The sequence below is a fragment of the Amaranthus tricolor genome, chromosome 7 (assembly GCF_026212465.1).
Source record: "Amaranthus tricolor cultivar Red isolate AtriRed21 chromosome 7, ASM2621246v1, whole genome shotgun sequence".
Taxonomy (NCBI): Eukaryota; Viridiplantae; Streptophyta; class Magnoliopsida; order Caryophyllales; family Amaranthaceae; genus Amaranthus; species Amaranthus tricolor.
In genome coordinates, this window is record NC_080053.1 from 7,244,521 (window position 1) to 7,261,300 (window position 16,780).

The 16,780-nt window shown below is 36.6% G+C and overlaps 3 protein-coding genes across 4 annotated transcripts in view; 2 read left to right on the forward strand and 1 right to left on the reverse strand.

Moving 5' to 3' along the window:
* LOC130817547 (uncharacterized) overlaps window positions 1–1,209 on the forward strand; it is a 2,591-nt gene extending 1,382 nt beyond the window's left edge. Inside the window, exon 3 of the mRNA XM_057683310.1 lies at window positions 1–1,209. This exon is cut by the window's left edge and continues 681 nt beyond it. The gene's annotated coding sequence lies outside the window, so the exon portion shown is untranslated.
* Window positions 1,210–3,397: 2,188 nt separating this feature from the next.
* LOC130817548 (chloride channel protein CLC-c-like) lies at window positions 3,398–10,874 on the forward strand. Of its 2 annotated transcripts, none has more exons than XM_057683312.1 (9): window positions 3,398–3,866; window positions 4,125–4,171; window positions 5,067–5,337; window positions 6,405–6,605; window positions 6,732–6,909; window positions 7,859–8,121; window positions 8,240–8,509; window positions 8,830–9,958; window positions 10,306–10,874. In XM_057683312.1, exons 3-9 carry the CDS (start codon window positions 5,120–5,122, stop codon window positions 10,393–10,395), a joined length of 2,349 nt encoding a protein of 782 aa, XP_057539295.1. In that variant the 5' UTR covers window positions 3,398–3,866; window positions 4,125–4,171; window positions 5,067–5,119; the 3' UTR covers window positions 10,396–10,874. The 2 variants fall into 2 exon arrangements, with proteins under 2 accessions (XP_057539295.1, XP_057539296.1); XM_057683313.1 differs by having other exon boundaries at window positions 3,426–3,866; window positions 5,064–5,337.
* On the reverse strand, window positions 10,465–13,526 carry LOC130818440 (uncharacterized). The gene is made up of 8 exons (XM_057684612.1): window positions 13,383–13,526; window positions 12,947–13,007; window positions 12,144–12,322; window positions 11,948–12,056; window positions 11,853–11,881; window positions 11,518–11,763; window positions 11,284–11,457; window positions 10,465–10,575 (listed from the first exon to the last, which is right to left on the reverse strand). Exons 1-8 carry the CDS (start codon window positions 13,524–13,526, stop codon window positions 10,465–10,467), a joined length of 1,053 nt encoding a protein of 350 aa, XP_057540595.1.
* Window positions 13,527–16,780: the final 3,254 nt, after the last annotated feature.

Sequence of the window (16,780 nt, forward strand, 5' to 3'; positions counted from 1 at the left end):
AGTAAACTTATCTTGCCAAGCAGGTATAAAAAAATTAAGTGATTTATTAGATCTAATTAGAGACATAGTGAAGTGGCTTAGAATCGGACAGATAAAGAGACGATATAAGCAATTATGAGACCATTATCAACTAAAAAAAGTGTATTGGTCACTAGATACTCCTACACGTTGGGGCTCAATCAACGATTTATTAAGAAAAGCGATTGCTTATCGTCCAGTTATAACACAACTTTATAGTGAATGTACAGATAGCTATATAATTGATGACACATGGGAACTAGCTATAGGTGTACATAAAATATTAGAAGCGTATGACCACGCAACTAAGATTTTTTCATATGTTTATGAAGCAAACGTCCACTTAGTAATAAGTGAGTGTATTACTATTTTTTATCATCTTCTTAAACATACGCATGATGATACTAACCCATATTTAAAGCCGATTCTTGCAGATATGATGGATATGTGGAAGACATATTTTACCGATTTTCCTTTTATTTATGGAATTGCAACCATTTTAGACCCATGTTTTAAGACATAAGTCCTCACTAAAGTAATTGGATTTTATTACCAATTATTAGATCGCCCACCTAGTGATGTACATAATTATGTTGGAACTTGTAAAAAACTTTTAGTAGAACTTTATGATTACTATGCTAGTTTATACAACCCAAAACGCGATACGTCTACGCGTGCTAGCGTCTCGGCACGTCCCTCTTATTATAATTCCGTAATAGCTAATATAATGAGCCAAGATGATAGTTTTATAGGATCATCTTCTTCTTCACCCTCCACTGCATATTTAGAATTAGATAATTATCTTAAACATCACTTTGAAATTGACCAAGGTAGCTATAATATTTTAAAGTGGTGGAAAGAAAAATCTATAAAATTTCCCATATTATCGAGAATTGCAAAGGATATACTTGCAATTCCTGCTTCTACGATTGCGTCGGAGTCTGCTTTTAGTGCAGGTAGAAGAGTTTTAGACGAAAAGAGATCTCGTCTTGCTCCACATAGTATTCAAATATGTGTTTGCAAGAAAGATTGGGATCAAGCAGAGATTCGAACACAAGGACTAAGGAATGATGATGATCAAGACGATGATGATGATTCATGGATGATGATGGATACATCTGCATCATCGTCAGGAGGAGAGTCAGCGGAAGCATCTAACCAACCAGATGATGATGACAAAGACGAATAGGATCCATCGGACAACGATAAATCAACATTCAACAACTACAAATAAAAGGTATGACAAAGAACTACGTGGGCTTTGATTCCTTCGGGATACGTAGGCAGCTTAGTATTCCTTTGAGTACTAGGTTCAAGTCCATTTTCTCCCTCTTTTTTTATTAATCATCTTTATTGACATTATCGTTGATTCGTTTCTTATTAATTTATTTTTTCATTCTTTTTAGTAAATATTTTAATAACGATGACAACTTGACAAGCAATGAATTTCGCTAATAATCAAGTAATCATCAAAGGTACGTCCGCAATATTATAGTATTTTTATACTCCCTCCTATTCAGCTTATATGTCCCATTTCCTTTATGGTCAAATCACTTTAATTGTCCCATTTCTATTTTCGGTATGAGTTTTTGACTTTTATGCCCTTAGTAACTTTATCCTATTTTCAATTATACCCTCTATTACCCATACTAATTTTCCTCCCTTATATTAAAAAACCCATAATACCACTCTCTTTCCTACCCTTAAGGTCCCACTTTTGACTCTCCTTAAAATCCGTAAAAAATCAAATGGGACTCCTAAGGTGAATAGGAGGGAGTATTATATAAATATTTAAAGGAAAAATAAAAATGGAACCGATGGTCCGACCCGCCCGTCCCGCGAGTTGGAACCGCCGGAACCGCCTCATGAACCGCCAAGGAACCGTTTGGAACCCCCGAAATCGGAACCGTTCGTGACAGATTTCAAATGGAACCGGAACCGGGTGGAACTGGAACCGGAACGAAACCGGCCCAACCCGGACCGTGGCCATGCCTATATATAAGTAATAAAAGAGCTACTATTCATTATTTTGAAGCACTGGAATCATGAAGCAATAATCGAACAATGTCAGATCCAAATTAAATAATTGATAATGCAAAATTCTTATTGTCGTATTTGCTATTGGTTTTACTTTTATTCTTTATATCTTTTTCACTAATTTTAGCCAATTTTAAATAATTTGAGGTCTTATGCTCTCTATGTGGAGGACAATGATATATAAAACCTTCAGAAAATTATTACCTCGTTCTTAAATATTTACATCTGCTTGTGATATATATTATATTATTTACATCTGATTGTGATATATTATGTGGAAAATTGTCAGTATTAATATATATATATATATATATATATATATATATATATATATATATATATATATATATATATATATATATATATATATATATATATATATATATAAAATATGATACAGAGAAAGTATATTAGAAGCAAAATGAAGTATACATCTATTTGGCCATGAAATAATTCTATTTTAGAAAATAAATTTTATGTTTATTGATAGAATATAATTCCTTGGGGATACTTTTAATCGAATTAGATGAAAATTAATAGAACTTTATAATTTTAATTTCTTGTCAAACAAGTAAAAGTAACAATGTAATAATAATCACTAATTGATTTGCATTTTCACTATTTTGCTTTAAGTAAAGGAACCTTATCATCAATTAAAAAAGTTTGCATTTTGCCTTCAATCTATATCATGTTTCCAAGTGATGTAAGTGTTGCAAACCAGTCTTCTCGATGTTCATCAATTGACGTTCATGTAAGGCAAGAAGTCCTTTCATAGCCAAATACAAAAACGTGTACAAAATAACATTATAATTGTTGTATATTTTTCATTTTTATTTTAGTTCTAAAAATAAGTTATGAATTACAACCAAAATTAGGTTATTTGCAAATTACAACCTCAATATTATTTTGTGAATTACAACTATTAAAGCATCAATATTTACCATTTTCACATCAAATCACAAGATTCCCATCATTTAAGTTGTTAAAATTTTAGGTTAACTGGTCGAAATCATATGTAATTTGGCCTGCTGTGGACATTAATACCTTGATGGCTGTTTTGAAAAAAAAAAGAGACTATAATTAAAAAGATGATTAAGACTGTAATTCACAAAAGTAAAATAGACTTTTATAATTTGCAAATTATTTTAGTTCTAATATTAACAATTTTTCTTAAACAATTTACAACTATCTTCAGAACTATACTCATTTGTTTACCTAAGAACCTTTTGTTTATGAAAACCTCACTCAATATTTAGTCCTAATCAAAAGTCAAACCTAAAATTATAAAATAGTACTTCATTTTAAAATAGTAAAATCAATTTGACATTGGAGATAATGTAAAAAAGAGCCGGCAATAATAAGCAATCTTTTATTCCAATCATCAATAAAATATTAATCCATGTTTTTTTTAATTCTTAATCAAGTTTGTGTATGTTCTCTTAAACTCTTCTCCCCCACCATTACATAACTATTCATGTTCTCTCATCAACCTTATGCTCCTCCATTTTTGTGCCCCCACCTCTAGTAAAGAAACAAACTAGACTTTATCTCCAATTTATACCATCTTCTCAATTTTCTCTATCCAATCTCAAAATGCCAGCTTTTGCATCTATGATCAATCACAATTAATAAATATTAACATCATTTTTCTTTGTTTTGGCTCACCAGTTTTTACAAATCATTTTCATTTTGATTGAGTTTATTTATTGTCAATTGTATTTTTATAAAAATGCTGGCCTTTTGATTATTTTTATTTACTCTTGATTCTCAACACTCTGTATTTGCTTGCTGATCAATTCACTGGTTAATCGGTAAGTATTAATTTTTAATTGTATTTCTCTCTCAAAAATTTGATGTTTTTAATTTTCCATTTATGGGTTTTCCATAAAATTCTAAGATCTTTTATTAAAGAATTATACGATGATAATCCAAATATATGAATAAATAATTGTTTATTTATCTGGGTTTTTGTTTGTTTTTAGTTTGGTACAATAACTTTGTTGTTAGTTAATATTTTTCATGTACTTTTGGAATTGGTAAATTTCATTTTTGTTTTTGTTTACTTGTAGGACATCAAGAGTTGACTAGTGGTTGTCATTCAAATGTGTAGTTATTGGTAAGATCTGATTTCGTATTGTAATTAAAATAATCTGATCATTATACCTTTTGATTTTAGAAAGCTCTTGTATTCTCTGCAAGTGGCATATAATTAACTTAATTGCTTTTCTCTGATATATTTTGTTTGGAGCATAATTTTTTCAGTTTTATTGTTTATTTTTTGATTCAAAAACAAGGATAATCATTTAAAGGTAAGTGGAATATGGGGAATTGATCTTTTGCGGGCGGTGAGAATCAAACCCTTATTACAGGGAGAAGAAAGATCTTCACCAACCATTATGTCAACCTATAATTCTCTAGTTTTAATGTTTAACTTATCTAATATTTGGAGCTTATGCACATTGTCTTTAACAACTTGGTTACTATTTACTTTGCTGTCATAATAATCTAAATTGTCATCTCAAGTAAATATATATTTTTGTTGGAGTTTGAAGTGGGTAGATTTTCTTTCTGTTTGAAAAAAGTTAGCTCCATGAGTATAGAAAGAAAAGAGTATTTTCTCTTATTGGGTTGTCAAATAATTGACAATTGGGTTCAAATTTATTCCTAAATGAACATAACTTGACTTAGAACCCAATTAATGTATTGATTTTGTTATTTAGATTGATTCTTTTAAGCAGTATATATGACAATATGAATAAATCCAGATTCTGATATGTTTAACCCTGGAATATAAGGAAAGGAGAATCTGAGGGTGACAGGGAAAAGCTGAAGGAAAAGCTTCAACCACTAGCCCAACCCGTGATTCTCAATTTTGTTTAACTTCAACTGTGGTGTCTGATTGTGTTTAACCACTTATTATGTGTTTATATGAATCACAAATGCATGAATTTGCTACAGTTTTTGTGCCGTTTTTGTTATACTAAACCATATAATCTGGTGGATGTTAGCAGGTGAGTCTCAAAGATAGGAGCTGAGTTGTGAAGGCTGGTTTGATACAGATAGTATGGATCCACAAGATAATGATTTCACCCACACTGATGATGAGACTACTGATGTCGAAAACCTTGGAGACTTAGATCATGAGGATGATAAACGTTGGACATCCATGTCGGAGAGGAACACGTCTATTAGGATACCACTTTTGAGAAAGAGAACCAATACTACTTCACAGATTGCTGTTATTGGGGCCAATTCCTGCCCCATTGAGAGCCTTGACTATGAGTAAGGATTTTTTTTTAGGTCACTTTTTAAATTTTGTTTTTTAGATTGTTGGTTAACCATTTAGTCTTTGGACGCAACAAGAAGGCAAGCATACTTTCTAAGAATCTACATTTGGCACTGTCATTAAGGTGACTTAAGGACTATCTTTATGTACTAGAGTAAGGACTGTATTACAATTGAATCCTTTGGTTCCTTAAGTTTACGATAACTTTTAATATTTGTGTGAGAGTTTTTGGTCAAATTGTTACAAAATTAATATTCTCCTCCTTTACCTTGGTGTGTCACAGCTGTCAGTTTTGTCATTCATATGAAATCTATAAAACAGATTTTGAGGAATCCTTTTAGATGAAACTAACTAGAAGATTTATCTCGACTTGATTGGATGTGTGAAAGGGATTTGTGTCAATGGTGGTGCTGAGGGAAGACAGGCGGGAGTGGTCCCCTTCCCTAAACCCCAAAACTATATAAATAAAGAAAATTGGTTGAATTATGTTTTTTTCCTTGCCATAAATGCCACCCCCAAAATAATACTACCTTTGTTTTTTTTTTTTTTTTTTTTTTTTTTTTTTTTTTTGTGTGAGAACGTTTTGAGGGAAGTGTAGCCATAAAAAACGGAAGATAGTAATTTTTATTCAGTCTTCATGAAAGTCCTTTTACTCTTAACATCTGTTTGTATGGATCAGTAATCATGTCCTTCCGTTTTCAAAGTGTAGTCTGTCTTATTCAGTTATTTAAAATATCATTACGAATGTTATATCCAGAACTCTGCTTTTTTGCATGCAGACGAAGCCATAGTAAGATACTTTGCTATAATAGTCCATTGCTTTACTCCATAGGACTGAATATGTATATCCTGTTCAGTGGACTAGCCATTAGAACTAGTTGCCTGCTGTAACAGATTGCATCTTAAGGACAATTTTTTGTTTTTGACATCTATCAGATTAAAAGGGCTTAGGAGAGTCTCCTTCATTTTCAGATTCTGCGTATTGTTAGTCTGTTAAATGCGAACTTTGTTTTACTTGCCCAACAAGAATAATATGGTTTCATGTTCCACATTGATATTACAGGATGATAGAAAATGAATTATTCAAGCAAGATTGGAGGTCAAGAAAAACTGTTCAAATATTTCAATACGTGTTTCTAAAATGGGGATTGGCTCTCCTCATTGGTCTCGGTACTGGACTTGTTGGTTTCTTCAATAATATTGCAGTTGAGAATATCGCTGGTTTCAAATTGCTGCTCACTAACAATCTCATGTTGGAGGGAAGGTAAATCTTGTTGCAGTTGAATGTTATTTATTTATGATGTAATTGTGACTGTTATTGAATGTTTAACAAGATTAAGAATGAAGTAATAAAGTGTGAATCTTACTGTGCATTATGTGTCCAGTACAGTTACTTTAAGGCTTTTCTTGCATTTGCTGGTTGCAACATAGTGCTGGCTACTGCTGCTTCAGCACTTTGTGCATTTATTGCTCCTGCTGCTGCTGGATCGGGTATCCCTGAGGTCAAAGCTTATCTCAATGGCGTTGATGCTCCGTCAATATTGGCTCCAAGAACTCTCTTTGTCAAGGTAAATGCTGATCTTCGGTATATTGTCATGTATCTTTTGAAAATTCACCTCACTGCAAATGTGATGTTTTTATTTTTTTTTTTTTTGTTTGTGTGCGTGTGTGATTGTAAGAGTGAAGATTCTGCTTTTGCGCTTACATTTTTCCTATATGTGCGCACATTTCTTGATGACGTCTGATGAATCCAAATGAGAGAGATTGCCTGGTTTGGTGGATCTCTATGTTATCCGTGGCTGCCATACTATGTCAAAACAACATGGACAAAAGCACATGAATTATTTCGGACATGATAATGTGCAGTTGGACACAACTACCTTGTTGTCTTTCTCTTTTACCTTATATTTTGACGTAAAACAATTTGTAGCATTTGCTATCTTTGAACTTCGTTTCCTTTTAAGGTTAAAGGTAACTGAACAATAAATTTAAAAATTAAAATTTTGATTTTAGTTTTAATTTTAGTAGATACGTCATAATTTACTATCTTATATGTAAAAATATTAACATGGTTGTGTCTATATCCAAGTCCAAATTTCAGACATTGACGAGTGAGACTCTTGGGCACATGTTGGACATATCAGTTTCTAGGTACTTAAAAAGATCTAATCCTTGACAGTTTTGTGTCATATTTTAGGTAACATAAACGGATGGGATTCTACATAAACATTCACATTTAGATTTGTTATCCATGATACTAGACCATGTGAGGAAAAATTATTTGAAACGATAATTATAATTTCATCAGAGAGTCTCAGTGTAATTTGCTTTAAACTGATGTGAGACGAGTCATGATTATTAGTGATTTTCTTAAATGGTCTTTCGACCCAAGTCCCAACCATGGAGTATAAGCTTGTGTTTGAGGCGTATGGGCTGGATTTTGTCTAAGATTTGTTTCATGTTATTTTCTTTATTCCATGAAGAGAGTGTCATTTAACAGTTTATGTGCGTAATCAGATTTTTGGCTCTGTTCTTGGTGTTTCCGCGGGTTTTGTGGTTGGTAAGGAGGGACCTATGGTGCATACCGGTGCTTGCATTGCCAACTTGATTGGTCAGGGAGGCTCTCGCAAGTATGGGTTGACCTGGACTTGGCTCAGATATTTCAAGAATGATAGAGATCGACGAGACTTGATCACCTGTGGTGCTGCTGCAGGAGTGGCTGCTGCTTTTCGTGCTCCAGTTGGTGGGGTCCTTTTCGCCCTTGAAGAAGCAGCTTCCTGGTACGCCTTCTCTTGGTTTCTAGAAACTCAATCTGTCAATCGGTCAATTAAATATCTCAGTGACTTATGGCATTGTAATCCCTAGTGAAATTTATGTATTTATTTTGACGTAGTCCAGGTGGCGGAGTGCTCTACTATGGAGAACATTTTTCACCACAGCTGTGGTTGCTATAGTTTTGAGAGGCTTCTTTCAATATTGCGTGTCCGGGAAATGTGGTTTGTTTGGTGAGGGTGGGTTAATAATGTATGATGTCAATGAACACGTCGCTGGTTATGGTGTTTATGATATACTGGCAGTGATATTTCTTGGAGTTGTTGGAGGTGTTCTTGGAAGTTTTTACAACTTTCTTGTTGACAAGGTCCTACGCACTTACAGCTACATCAATGAGTATGTTATTATGTGTCTATCCAAAGCCATGCTTTTCAAATTTCTTGTGAACATATATATATACGCCATTACCTAATGCCGTCAAAGGAACCCCACCTAAGTGGGGTTTTGAGGAATCGCATATACGCGACCTTACCCTTTTTAGTGGAATAGAGGTTGTTTCTGATTGACCCTTGGTAGCAAATATCATTTTCAACTTCACATAAATGAGAAGTACAAATGATTTAATGAGCATTTTAATATAGTCATTATAATAAGAAATCAAAGAATTATAAATAGACATCCATTTTAGCTTAACAAGGGTGTCTTGTGCCTTACAGAAAGGGTCCGTACTACAGAGTTCTTCTTGCTGTTGCCATATCTATCTTGACAACCTGCTGTGCTTTTGGCCTTCCTTGGTTTACAAAGTGCACTCCCTGTCCTAAGGATTCAACTATCAAGTGCCCTACTCTTGGTGAGTCCGGAAATTACAAGAGCTTTCAATGTCCAGCTGGCGAGTATAACGATCTTGCATCCCTCCTTCTCAACACAAACGATGATGCTATCCGCAATTTGTTCAGCACTACCGTCATAAGAGAATTTCAGATCTCTTCACTCTTCATATTCTTCATCACAATTTATTTCCTTGGGATCGTCACTTATGGGATTGCAGTACCTGCAGGACTATTCATTCCTGTAATCTTAGGCGGAAGTGTTTATGGTCGTCTTGTGGGTAGACTCTTTCATTCTTTGTCAGTGCTGGACACCGGTTTATTCTCTCTTCTAGGAGCTGCCTCATTCCTCGGGGGAACCATGAGAATGACGGTCTCTCTGTGCGTCATTCTGCTTGAACTTACAAACAATTTGTTATTGCTCCCCCTTGTGATGATAGTACTCCTCATATCCAAAACTGTGGCAGATTGCTTCAATCACGGCGTCTATGATCAAATAGTGAAACTCAAAGGGTTGCCATATTTGGAAGCTCACGCTGAGCCTTATATGAAGCACTTGGTTGCAGGAGATGCCGTTTCTGGTCCATTGATCACATTTTCAGGTGTTGAGAAGGTGGAGACTATTGTACATGCTTTGCGAACTACCGGGCATAATGGATTTCCTGTAATCGATGAACCACCTTTCTCAGATTCACCCGAGTTATGTGGAGTAGTTCTAAGGTCACATTTGCTTGTAGTGCTTAAAGCAAAGTGTTTCTCTGAGGATAGGGAGCTTACAGGTAGAGATATCTTGAAGAAGTTTTCTCCCTTTGACTTTGCAAAGCCTGGGTCGGGAAAAGGACTCACATTGGATGATATATCTGTGACCAAGGAAGAGATGGAAATGTATGTTGATCTTCACCCGATCACTAATGCATCCCCATATACTGTGCTTGAGACGATGTCACTAGCCAAAGCTAAAATTCTCTTCAGGCAACTTGGACTCAGACATATGTGCGTCGTACCAAAGAGTCAAGGGGTAAGTCTTTCTATTTCATACTTTCAGTTTTTATTTCTTTCCCAACATAAAAGAAACGAAGTTAAAACCGGCTGTATCCAGTTTTTGTGATAGTCAAGACTGTATAGAGCATCAGACGGATCATTTTAGACAAAATCAAGCAATTCATGTCCCTGTTGACTTGGACATGCACCTGATCAGTCAGCGACTCAGTGGGTCTGAATTAGCAGGCTTTTTGAGGCCAGGTCGAATTCAGTCATTTATAGTCCAAGACTATCATCTATTACCGGTCATTATGATCCATGTAGGAAGCAACATGAGTTGCATCTTCTGTTCTTCCTGATAACGCTGCTGGCTTAATAATGCAGAGACCACCAATTGTGGGTATTTTGACGCGTCATGACTTCATGCCTGAGCACATATTCGGACTCTATCCCCATGTGAAATCACACAAGTAAAACAAGCCACAAAGAGCTATGTGTTCCTTGAATATCTTAGCTTCTCGTTTGTACACGTATTTTCCCCAATTATCCCCTGTTTGCTGAAGCAACCGAAGTTGCCACACTCAGAGTTAGAGTCAGAGTCAAAGTCATCCGCCTCGACTTCGGAATGCATAGAGGATACATTGTCATCTTATACTACATATCATGTGAAATAGTTCAATCATAATTTTCTATTACTCTGAAGTTAGAAGAGTGGTTCATCATATACATTCCATTTCAGATATTAGATATGAAATGTTCTACATACTACTGCAATATTATTTTCCAGGGCATAGATGATGAGTGTTTCGTCCATTTTTTTTCGGAATTCAGACTTGGGAACTTTTATGATTGTTTCTTCTTTGGATGTACACTTGCGTACATATTATAATGTTGAATGAATTATTGATATCTTAATACTATCAGTTTTATGTTAATAAGATCAGTTGGGATTATTTGTTTCTCAAATATTTGCTGTAAAAGTATATGATACTAATAAGTAGTAACACAGCCAAACTAGGAAGTATTGTAACCTAATTCACTAAATCTCCGTCCCTTTGAGTATGACTTGTGTCGTCATCATCATCATCCAACCCAGTATATCCCGCTCTTAGAAAGCTAAGGCTAGGGTTTGGGGAGGGAAGGACGGCGGCAACTCATACCCATAAAGGAGAGTACGGCCAAAGGAGTCCCACGACTCGAGAAAGATAAAGAGACGCGAAAAACACGAGCAAGATAACTTGAAGCCCTATGGACAAAAGGACCGCTACAAAAGAGAACAAAGAACTAAAACGAAAGGAAACGGTAAGGGCAAGGGGTTGAGGGCACTAAGAGGTCAAAGGACGGACATCAGAAGTCTAAGACGTGGATATGGCGTCTCCAATTGCTCCTATCCCTAGTCAGGTCCGCAGAGAGGTTTAACTCCTGCAAGTCTACTCTTATTTGCTCATCCCAAGTTCGCTTTGGTCTACCTCGACCCCTCTTACCATCTACTATAATGCTTTCTACCCTCCTCACAAGGGCGTCGAAAATCTTCCTCTGCACATGACCAAACCACCTCAATCTATTCTCTCGTATTTATCCAGATATAAGGGCTACCCCTAATTTGTCCCTAAACTCTTGGTTCCTAATTCTATCCATCAAAGTGTGCCCACACGTCCACCTCAGCATACGCATTTCTGTAACTTTCATTTTATGTTGGAAAATCTTCTTTACAGACCAACATTCGGTTCCATATAGCAAAGCAGGTTTGATTGCCGTCTGGTAGAATTTTCCTTTTAACTTGCTTGGGAAATTCCTATCCCATAACACTGCGGTGGCTGCTCGCCACTTAAGCGAACCCGCCTGTATACGGTGCTTTATATCCCGTCAATCTCCCCATCCCTTTGAATGATCGATCCCAAATATTTGTACCTGATTGTACTCTTAACTACTGTATCATCGATGGACACCTCTGTTTCACCTATCGGTGATGTCCCAATAAAGTCACATCGCAAATACTAGGTTTTCGTACGGTTGATGCGCAAACCTTTACCTTTTAAAGCTTCCCTCCACTCATCCGATTTGTTACTAACCTCCTCTCTGGTTTCTGCTGCCAGCACTATGTCGTCCGCGAATATCATGCACCACGGCAACGTCTCCCAAATAGATTTAGAAATCTCTTCCATTATGACAGTAAAGATGAAAGGGCTTAGAGCCGATCCCTGATGTAGCCCCACTTTAACCGGAAATGGCTCGGTTATCCCTGCCGGTGTTTGAATGCTAGTCGAAACGCTGTCATACATATCCCGTATGACCTCAATATACACTAGAGAAATACCTCTAGCTTTGAGGCTATCACAGATAACACGTCGTGGTATGCTATTATATGACTTGTGTCTGGTGTGCAAACTCAAGTAATTTACTGAATACAAATGCATGAACTTTCAAGATGTAACGACTACTAAACTTCTGTTGTCAGTAATTTCAGGAGGCTATAACATATTAAATAATCCTTAGCTAATTCAGTTTAAGTTAAACAAATGAGCTTCTGGCCTGCTTTCTTCAAACTGATACCTACAATATGTAGATTACCATTTGAATCCATTCTATTGCATTACTCAATATATGTAAGAAGCTCCCATGTCAGAGAAGCTTTGGGGGTCGAATCTATGTAACGTTACTCTTGTCAGTTGTCAGCGATAACAAAAAAGTTGGTCCAATTTATAATGTTAGTAAACATTGTCACCGATAATTTCACGTAAATAACAAGTGCATATAATTTAAAGACTGATTTTAATATAGTATATTATAATCCAAAAATAAACTATCAATTTTTGTCCCTGTCGAGATAAGGATTAACCATTTGAATGCAAATGTAAAATTTAGTGTTGAAGGGATCATGTTGTTCATCAATACATATATAAACTAGAAAACAATGAGGAATATCAGCATAAATTTTTCTGCGAGGTCGCAACACAAAGAGATTGTAGAGACACCAACCTTTTGATCCTGAACGCTTCTTTTCCGCCTCTTTAAGTACACATACCCTTCTTCCTGCTCGGGCTCTTTACCTCCTTTTCAGACTCAACAAGTTCATAATTTGTTACCTAAATATAGTATGATTCAACCATCAACTTAAGTTTTTGGTTGAACTGCTTCCTTAATTTGGTATTAAAAATCGAGTTTTTTGTATGAGAGGCGAGATAGAGTATATAATATATCACGAAGTTAGATTTATTGGCAAGCAGAGTAAATTACATTTTAAAAAACCAAGCTAGTTTTGTTTTTGGGATTATATGTTTCTGATCTAATGACTTTTTATTGGAAAGTAACTCATGTGATCCTACATTGAATAATTAGAGAGATGTTAACTAACATATATACTTGATGGATTACTCCTGCTAATACCAATTGGTTTTAAAATGAAACATCATTTTGTTTGTGTGCAACCAATTCTCCTCTATACCGGTCTTATTGTGTACATGTCCAATAACAAATTTATCACTTTTAATTTCTCTATCATCACATAATTCAGTATCATAATTCATAAACGTGAGACCAAGTGAGTTTATCCTTTGAACCTTGGAAAATGGGAACCCATGCTCACTATAGTCAAAACAACCCATGGCAACGAAGGCTCACTTCCCCCACCTTTTTGAAGTCTTGAAATGGGATAGGGTTGAGCCTTCTTTGTGATGTGTTCTCCTAGAAGGTGGAACACTTTATCTCCTTGTGGTAATGACGTTGGCTAGTGTTTTACGGATGGACACCAATTCATTACTAGTTAAGCATATAAATAGAGTGCCTAAATCATTTGGATTTGGTAGCAAGCATTTATAGCCCACTTGTATGGGTTAGAGTTCCCAAAAGAGTTTAGAAAATTTGAAAACAATAACATTATTTAACAACTTTATTCAAAAAACAAGCTTCGTTCAAACTTTATTCTCAAAATAAGCGTCCTTGGCTCCAAAGCTAGGCTTGGTGTAAACTCGCTCTTACTAACAGCGAATTAAAAAAAATGGTTAAAATTTAAGTCAAGGTATATGTCCCTGTTACTAACAACGACCTAATGTTTGACTGGTCAAACATAATGTCGCTGTTAGTAACAGCGACATATCTCTTGACCTGGTTTAACTTTTGTTGATCTTTTTGTATGATTTAAACTAACCGTTGTAAAATTGAAAAATAGCCATTATGAAGTTGAAAATAGCCGTTGTTATTATAAACTATAAATAACTCCATCATCTCCCTACTTCATTGTATCCAAATTCCATCATTCTTGTTCTAGTTAATCGATTTTGAAGGTAACATAAAGTATTATGTTAGTATTATTCTCAATTTATAAATGTTAATATTATTTTTGAATGTTACTTATGTTACTATATCATATGTGTTCCGTAGATGTCACAGGAGCATTCTATTGAAGAGCTTTGTGATTGTGGTTATGAAGTTGAGATTAATATAGATTGGAGCGATGTCGATCCTGGCCGTGATTTTGTTGCTTGTCCTTTCTACTTGGACGAAGGATTCGGATGCACGTACTTTAGGTGGGTTGCTTCGAAGGGTACCAAATCGCTTGAAAAAGAAAAACAAGAGCTTAAAGATGAGGTATTTAATCTCAAGAGACAAATAGATGATATGGAACATAGGAAAGAAGAGACTGAAAGAACTATGAGAAAGTTGAAGAAGCAATATTAGTTAACGGCGGTGGTTTAACTTAACGAATGAACTATGTAATTTGATATGGATTCGTTGAATATGAATGCAATTGTGTTGAATTTTCGAGAGCATTTACCCTATTTGAATATGCTTGTCTGTTTGTTTTTAATTAAATACATACTACATTCTTGGCGAAATGATTCATTGCCGAAAACTCTGAGTACCTAACATCATTTCATTCATAATAAACATGTGATAATACGATAAAAATATACACATCTACATATATATTACAAATTATACACAAAAGTCCGAATGTTACAAATATTGAATATGTACAAATGTTCAATATATACAAAATGTCACTAATGTTCAATATATACAAACAGTATACTAATGCTAATCCTCCTCCTATACCCTATCTAACTGTGACGGTTTACAACGTCTCCTACGATAGTAAGAGGCCGTCGCAAGACGCTCGGGTAGGGGAGGTGATTGATACTGTGTGATCTAGCACCTTGTGAGGACCCGACACCATAGTCGGGTCACGTTAAGTCTACCTCCTCAAGATGAACGTCGGCATGATGAGGAGATGACCCTTGCTCGTCCATAGATGTATCGGGCACAATGACTTCTGGAATGAAGTGCTGAAACTGTGTCCCTAGGAGTATGCCTTGGGCAATCTCCCGTACAGGCTCGTCTTGGGTGGAGCTGATGACAGATGCAATGCCCTGTACCTGCATTAAGACTGAAGTATTAATGAAATGTATAACATGTAAGTTCTATGGATAATAATCAACGTTGAAGAATACTTACAAACTGTGTCATCCTCGGTATTGTGGGAGCGTACTGAGCTGCCGCGATGATACCTCGCGGTGTCATCCATCGACGAGTGATGGAGAGGAACCACGACATGTAATCCGCCGAAGTAGGTGCGCCTACAGCCTCTATCGGCGCACCTTGGGCAAGAAGCTCCAGCCTGTGATCCCAACGAGCTATATGGTGCCAGTTAATCTCCAACCAGTTCTTGGGCTCCCGACCCTTGTGTGAGCTGTGATGGAGATCCGCCACTATGTCACAAGGCGGCGGGATGCCTTCTACCATCCCAAATTTGCGCAGTACGCGCTCAGGGAGATGCACTTCGACTATGTCAAAGCATATCAAAGGTACAGAGGCTCTCCATGCCCCTAACAAGATCCCTGAGTGCTCAGGCAATGCAGCGTATGCCTCAGCGGGGTAAAGGTCCCATCGAAACTACACGTCAAAATGCAATTAATAAATTACGCAATGTGATAGTTACAAGACTAGTTTTTACGCGGTAGAACCCTACGTCCGATCCTGTGTGGGTCCTTGTACGTCTATCAAAGAACCACCGCGATCCATACGACACATGTGGCGGTGGAAGAATTGGTGGCGCAAATGCACCATGTCTCACACTCCTCATCGGTTGCCCAATGAGAATGTTCTCCCACACCAAAAGCTATGAATTACAGATATAAGTAAGTAAACGAAACACAAAAACAAATTAAGAAATAAAGCGTTAACATGTAAAGTTAGTATTACCAGGATAATAATCAGGGGCCCAGCGATCTCCTTCACGTTCTTCCGTGAAGCTTCACACAGTCTTTTGTACAGATAAGCTAGGGCTGCGGAACCCCAGCTGTAACCGGAGATGACCTCCCATGGCGCATCAAGCAACGTCAAGTACAAAAGTTGTACCTTGTTTCCAGTCTTGTCGGAAAACAAGACAACACCAGTCATATATGAGAGATACGCTTCGGTGGCCTCATCAGTACAAAAGTTCTGCGAAGCGATGTTACGCGCAACGCGCTCCCTTTGGCTACCTCTACGGGAGGTCGGGCTCCTAATAACCTATGGACTTTATCTTGCCAACTTTCGAGTTGGCGTCCAACGGTGCAGACGGCATGTCCCTCGATGGCAAGCCGTGTAAGCACAGGTTTGTCAAGTAAAGTGATAGTAGCCTCACCTAGAGGTAGGTGCAAGGTATGTGTCTCTTGGCGCCAACGCTCGATTAAAGGCGTGACTAGCACCCGATCGACTCTCCCATAAGTGATGAGGTGGAAGTCGTACAACCTCGTTCACTGAAGGTAGGGGATGATCCGTGCGTCAATGGCCCACGGAGCAGAGCCGGGATGCCTGGTGTATATGGTCTCCACGTCGGACACCTAAACGCAAAGATTATATTAGCATAAAATTAAAG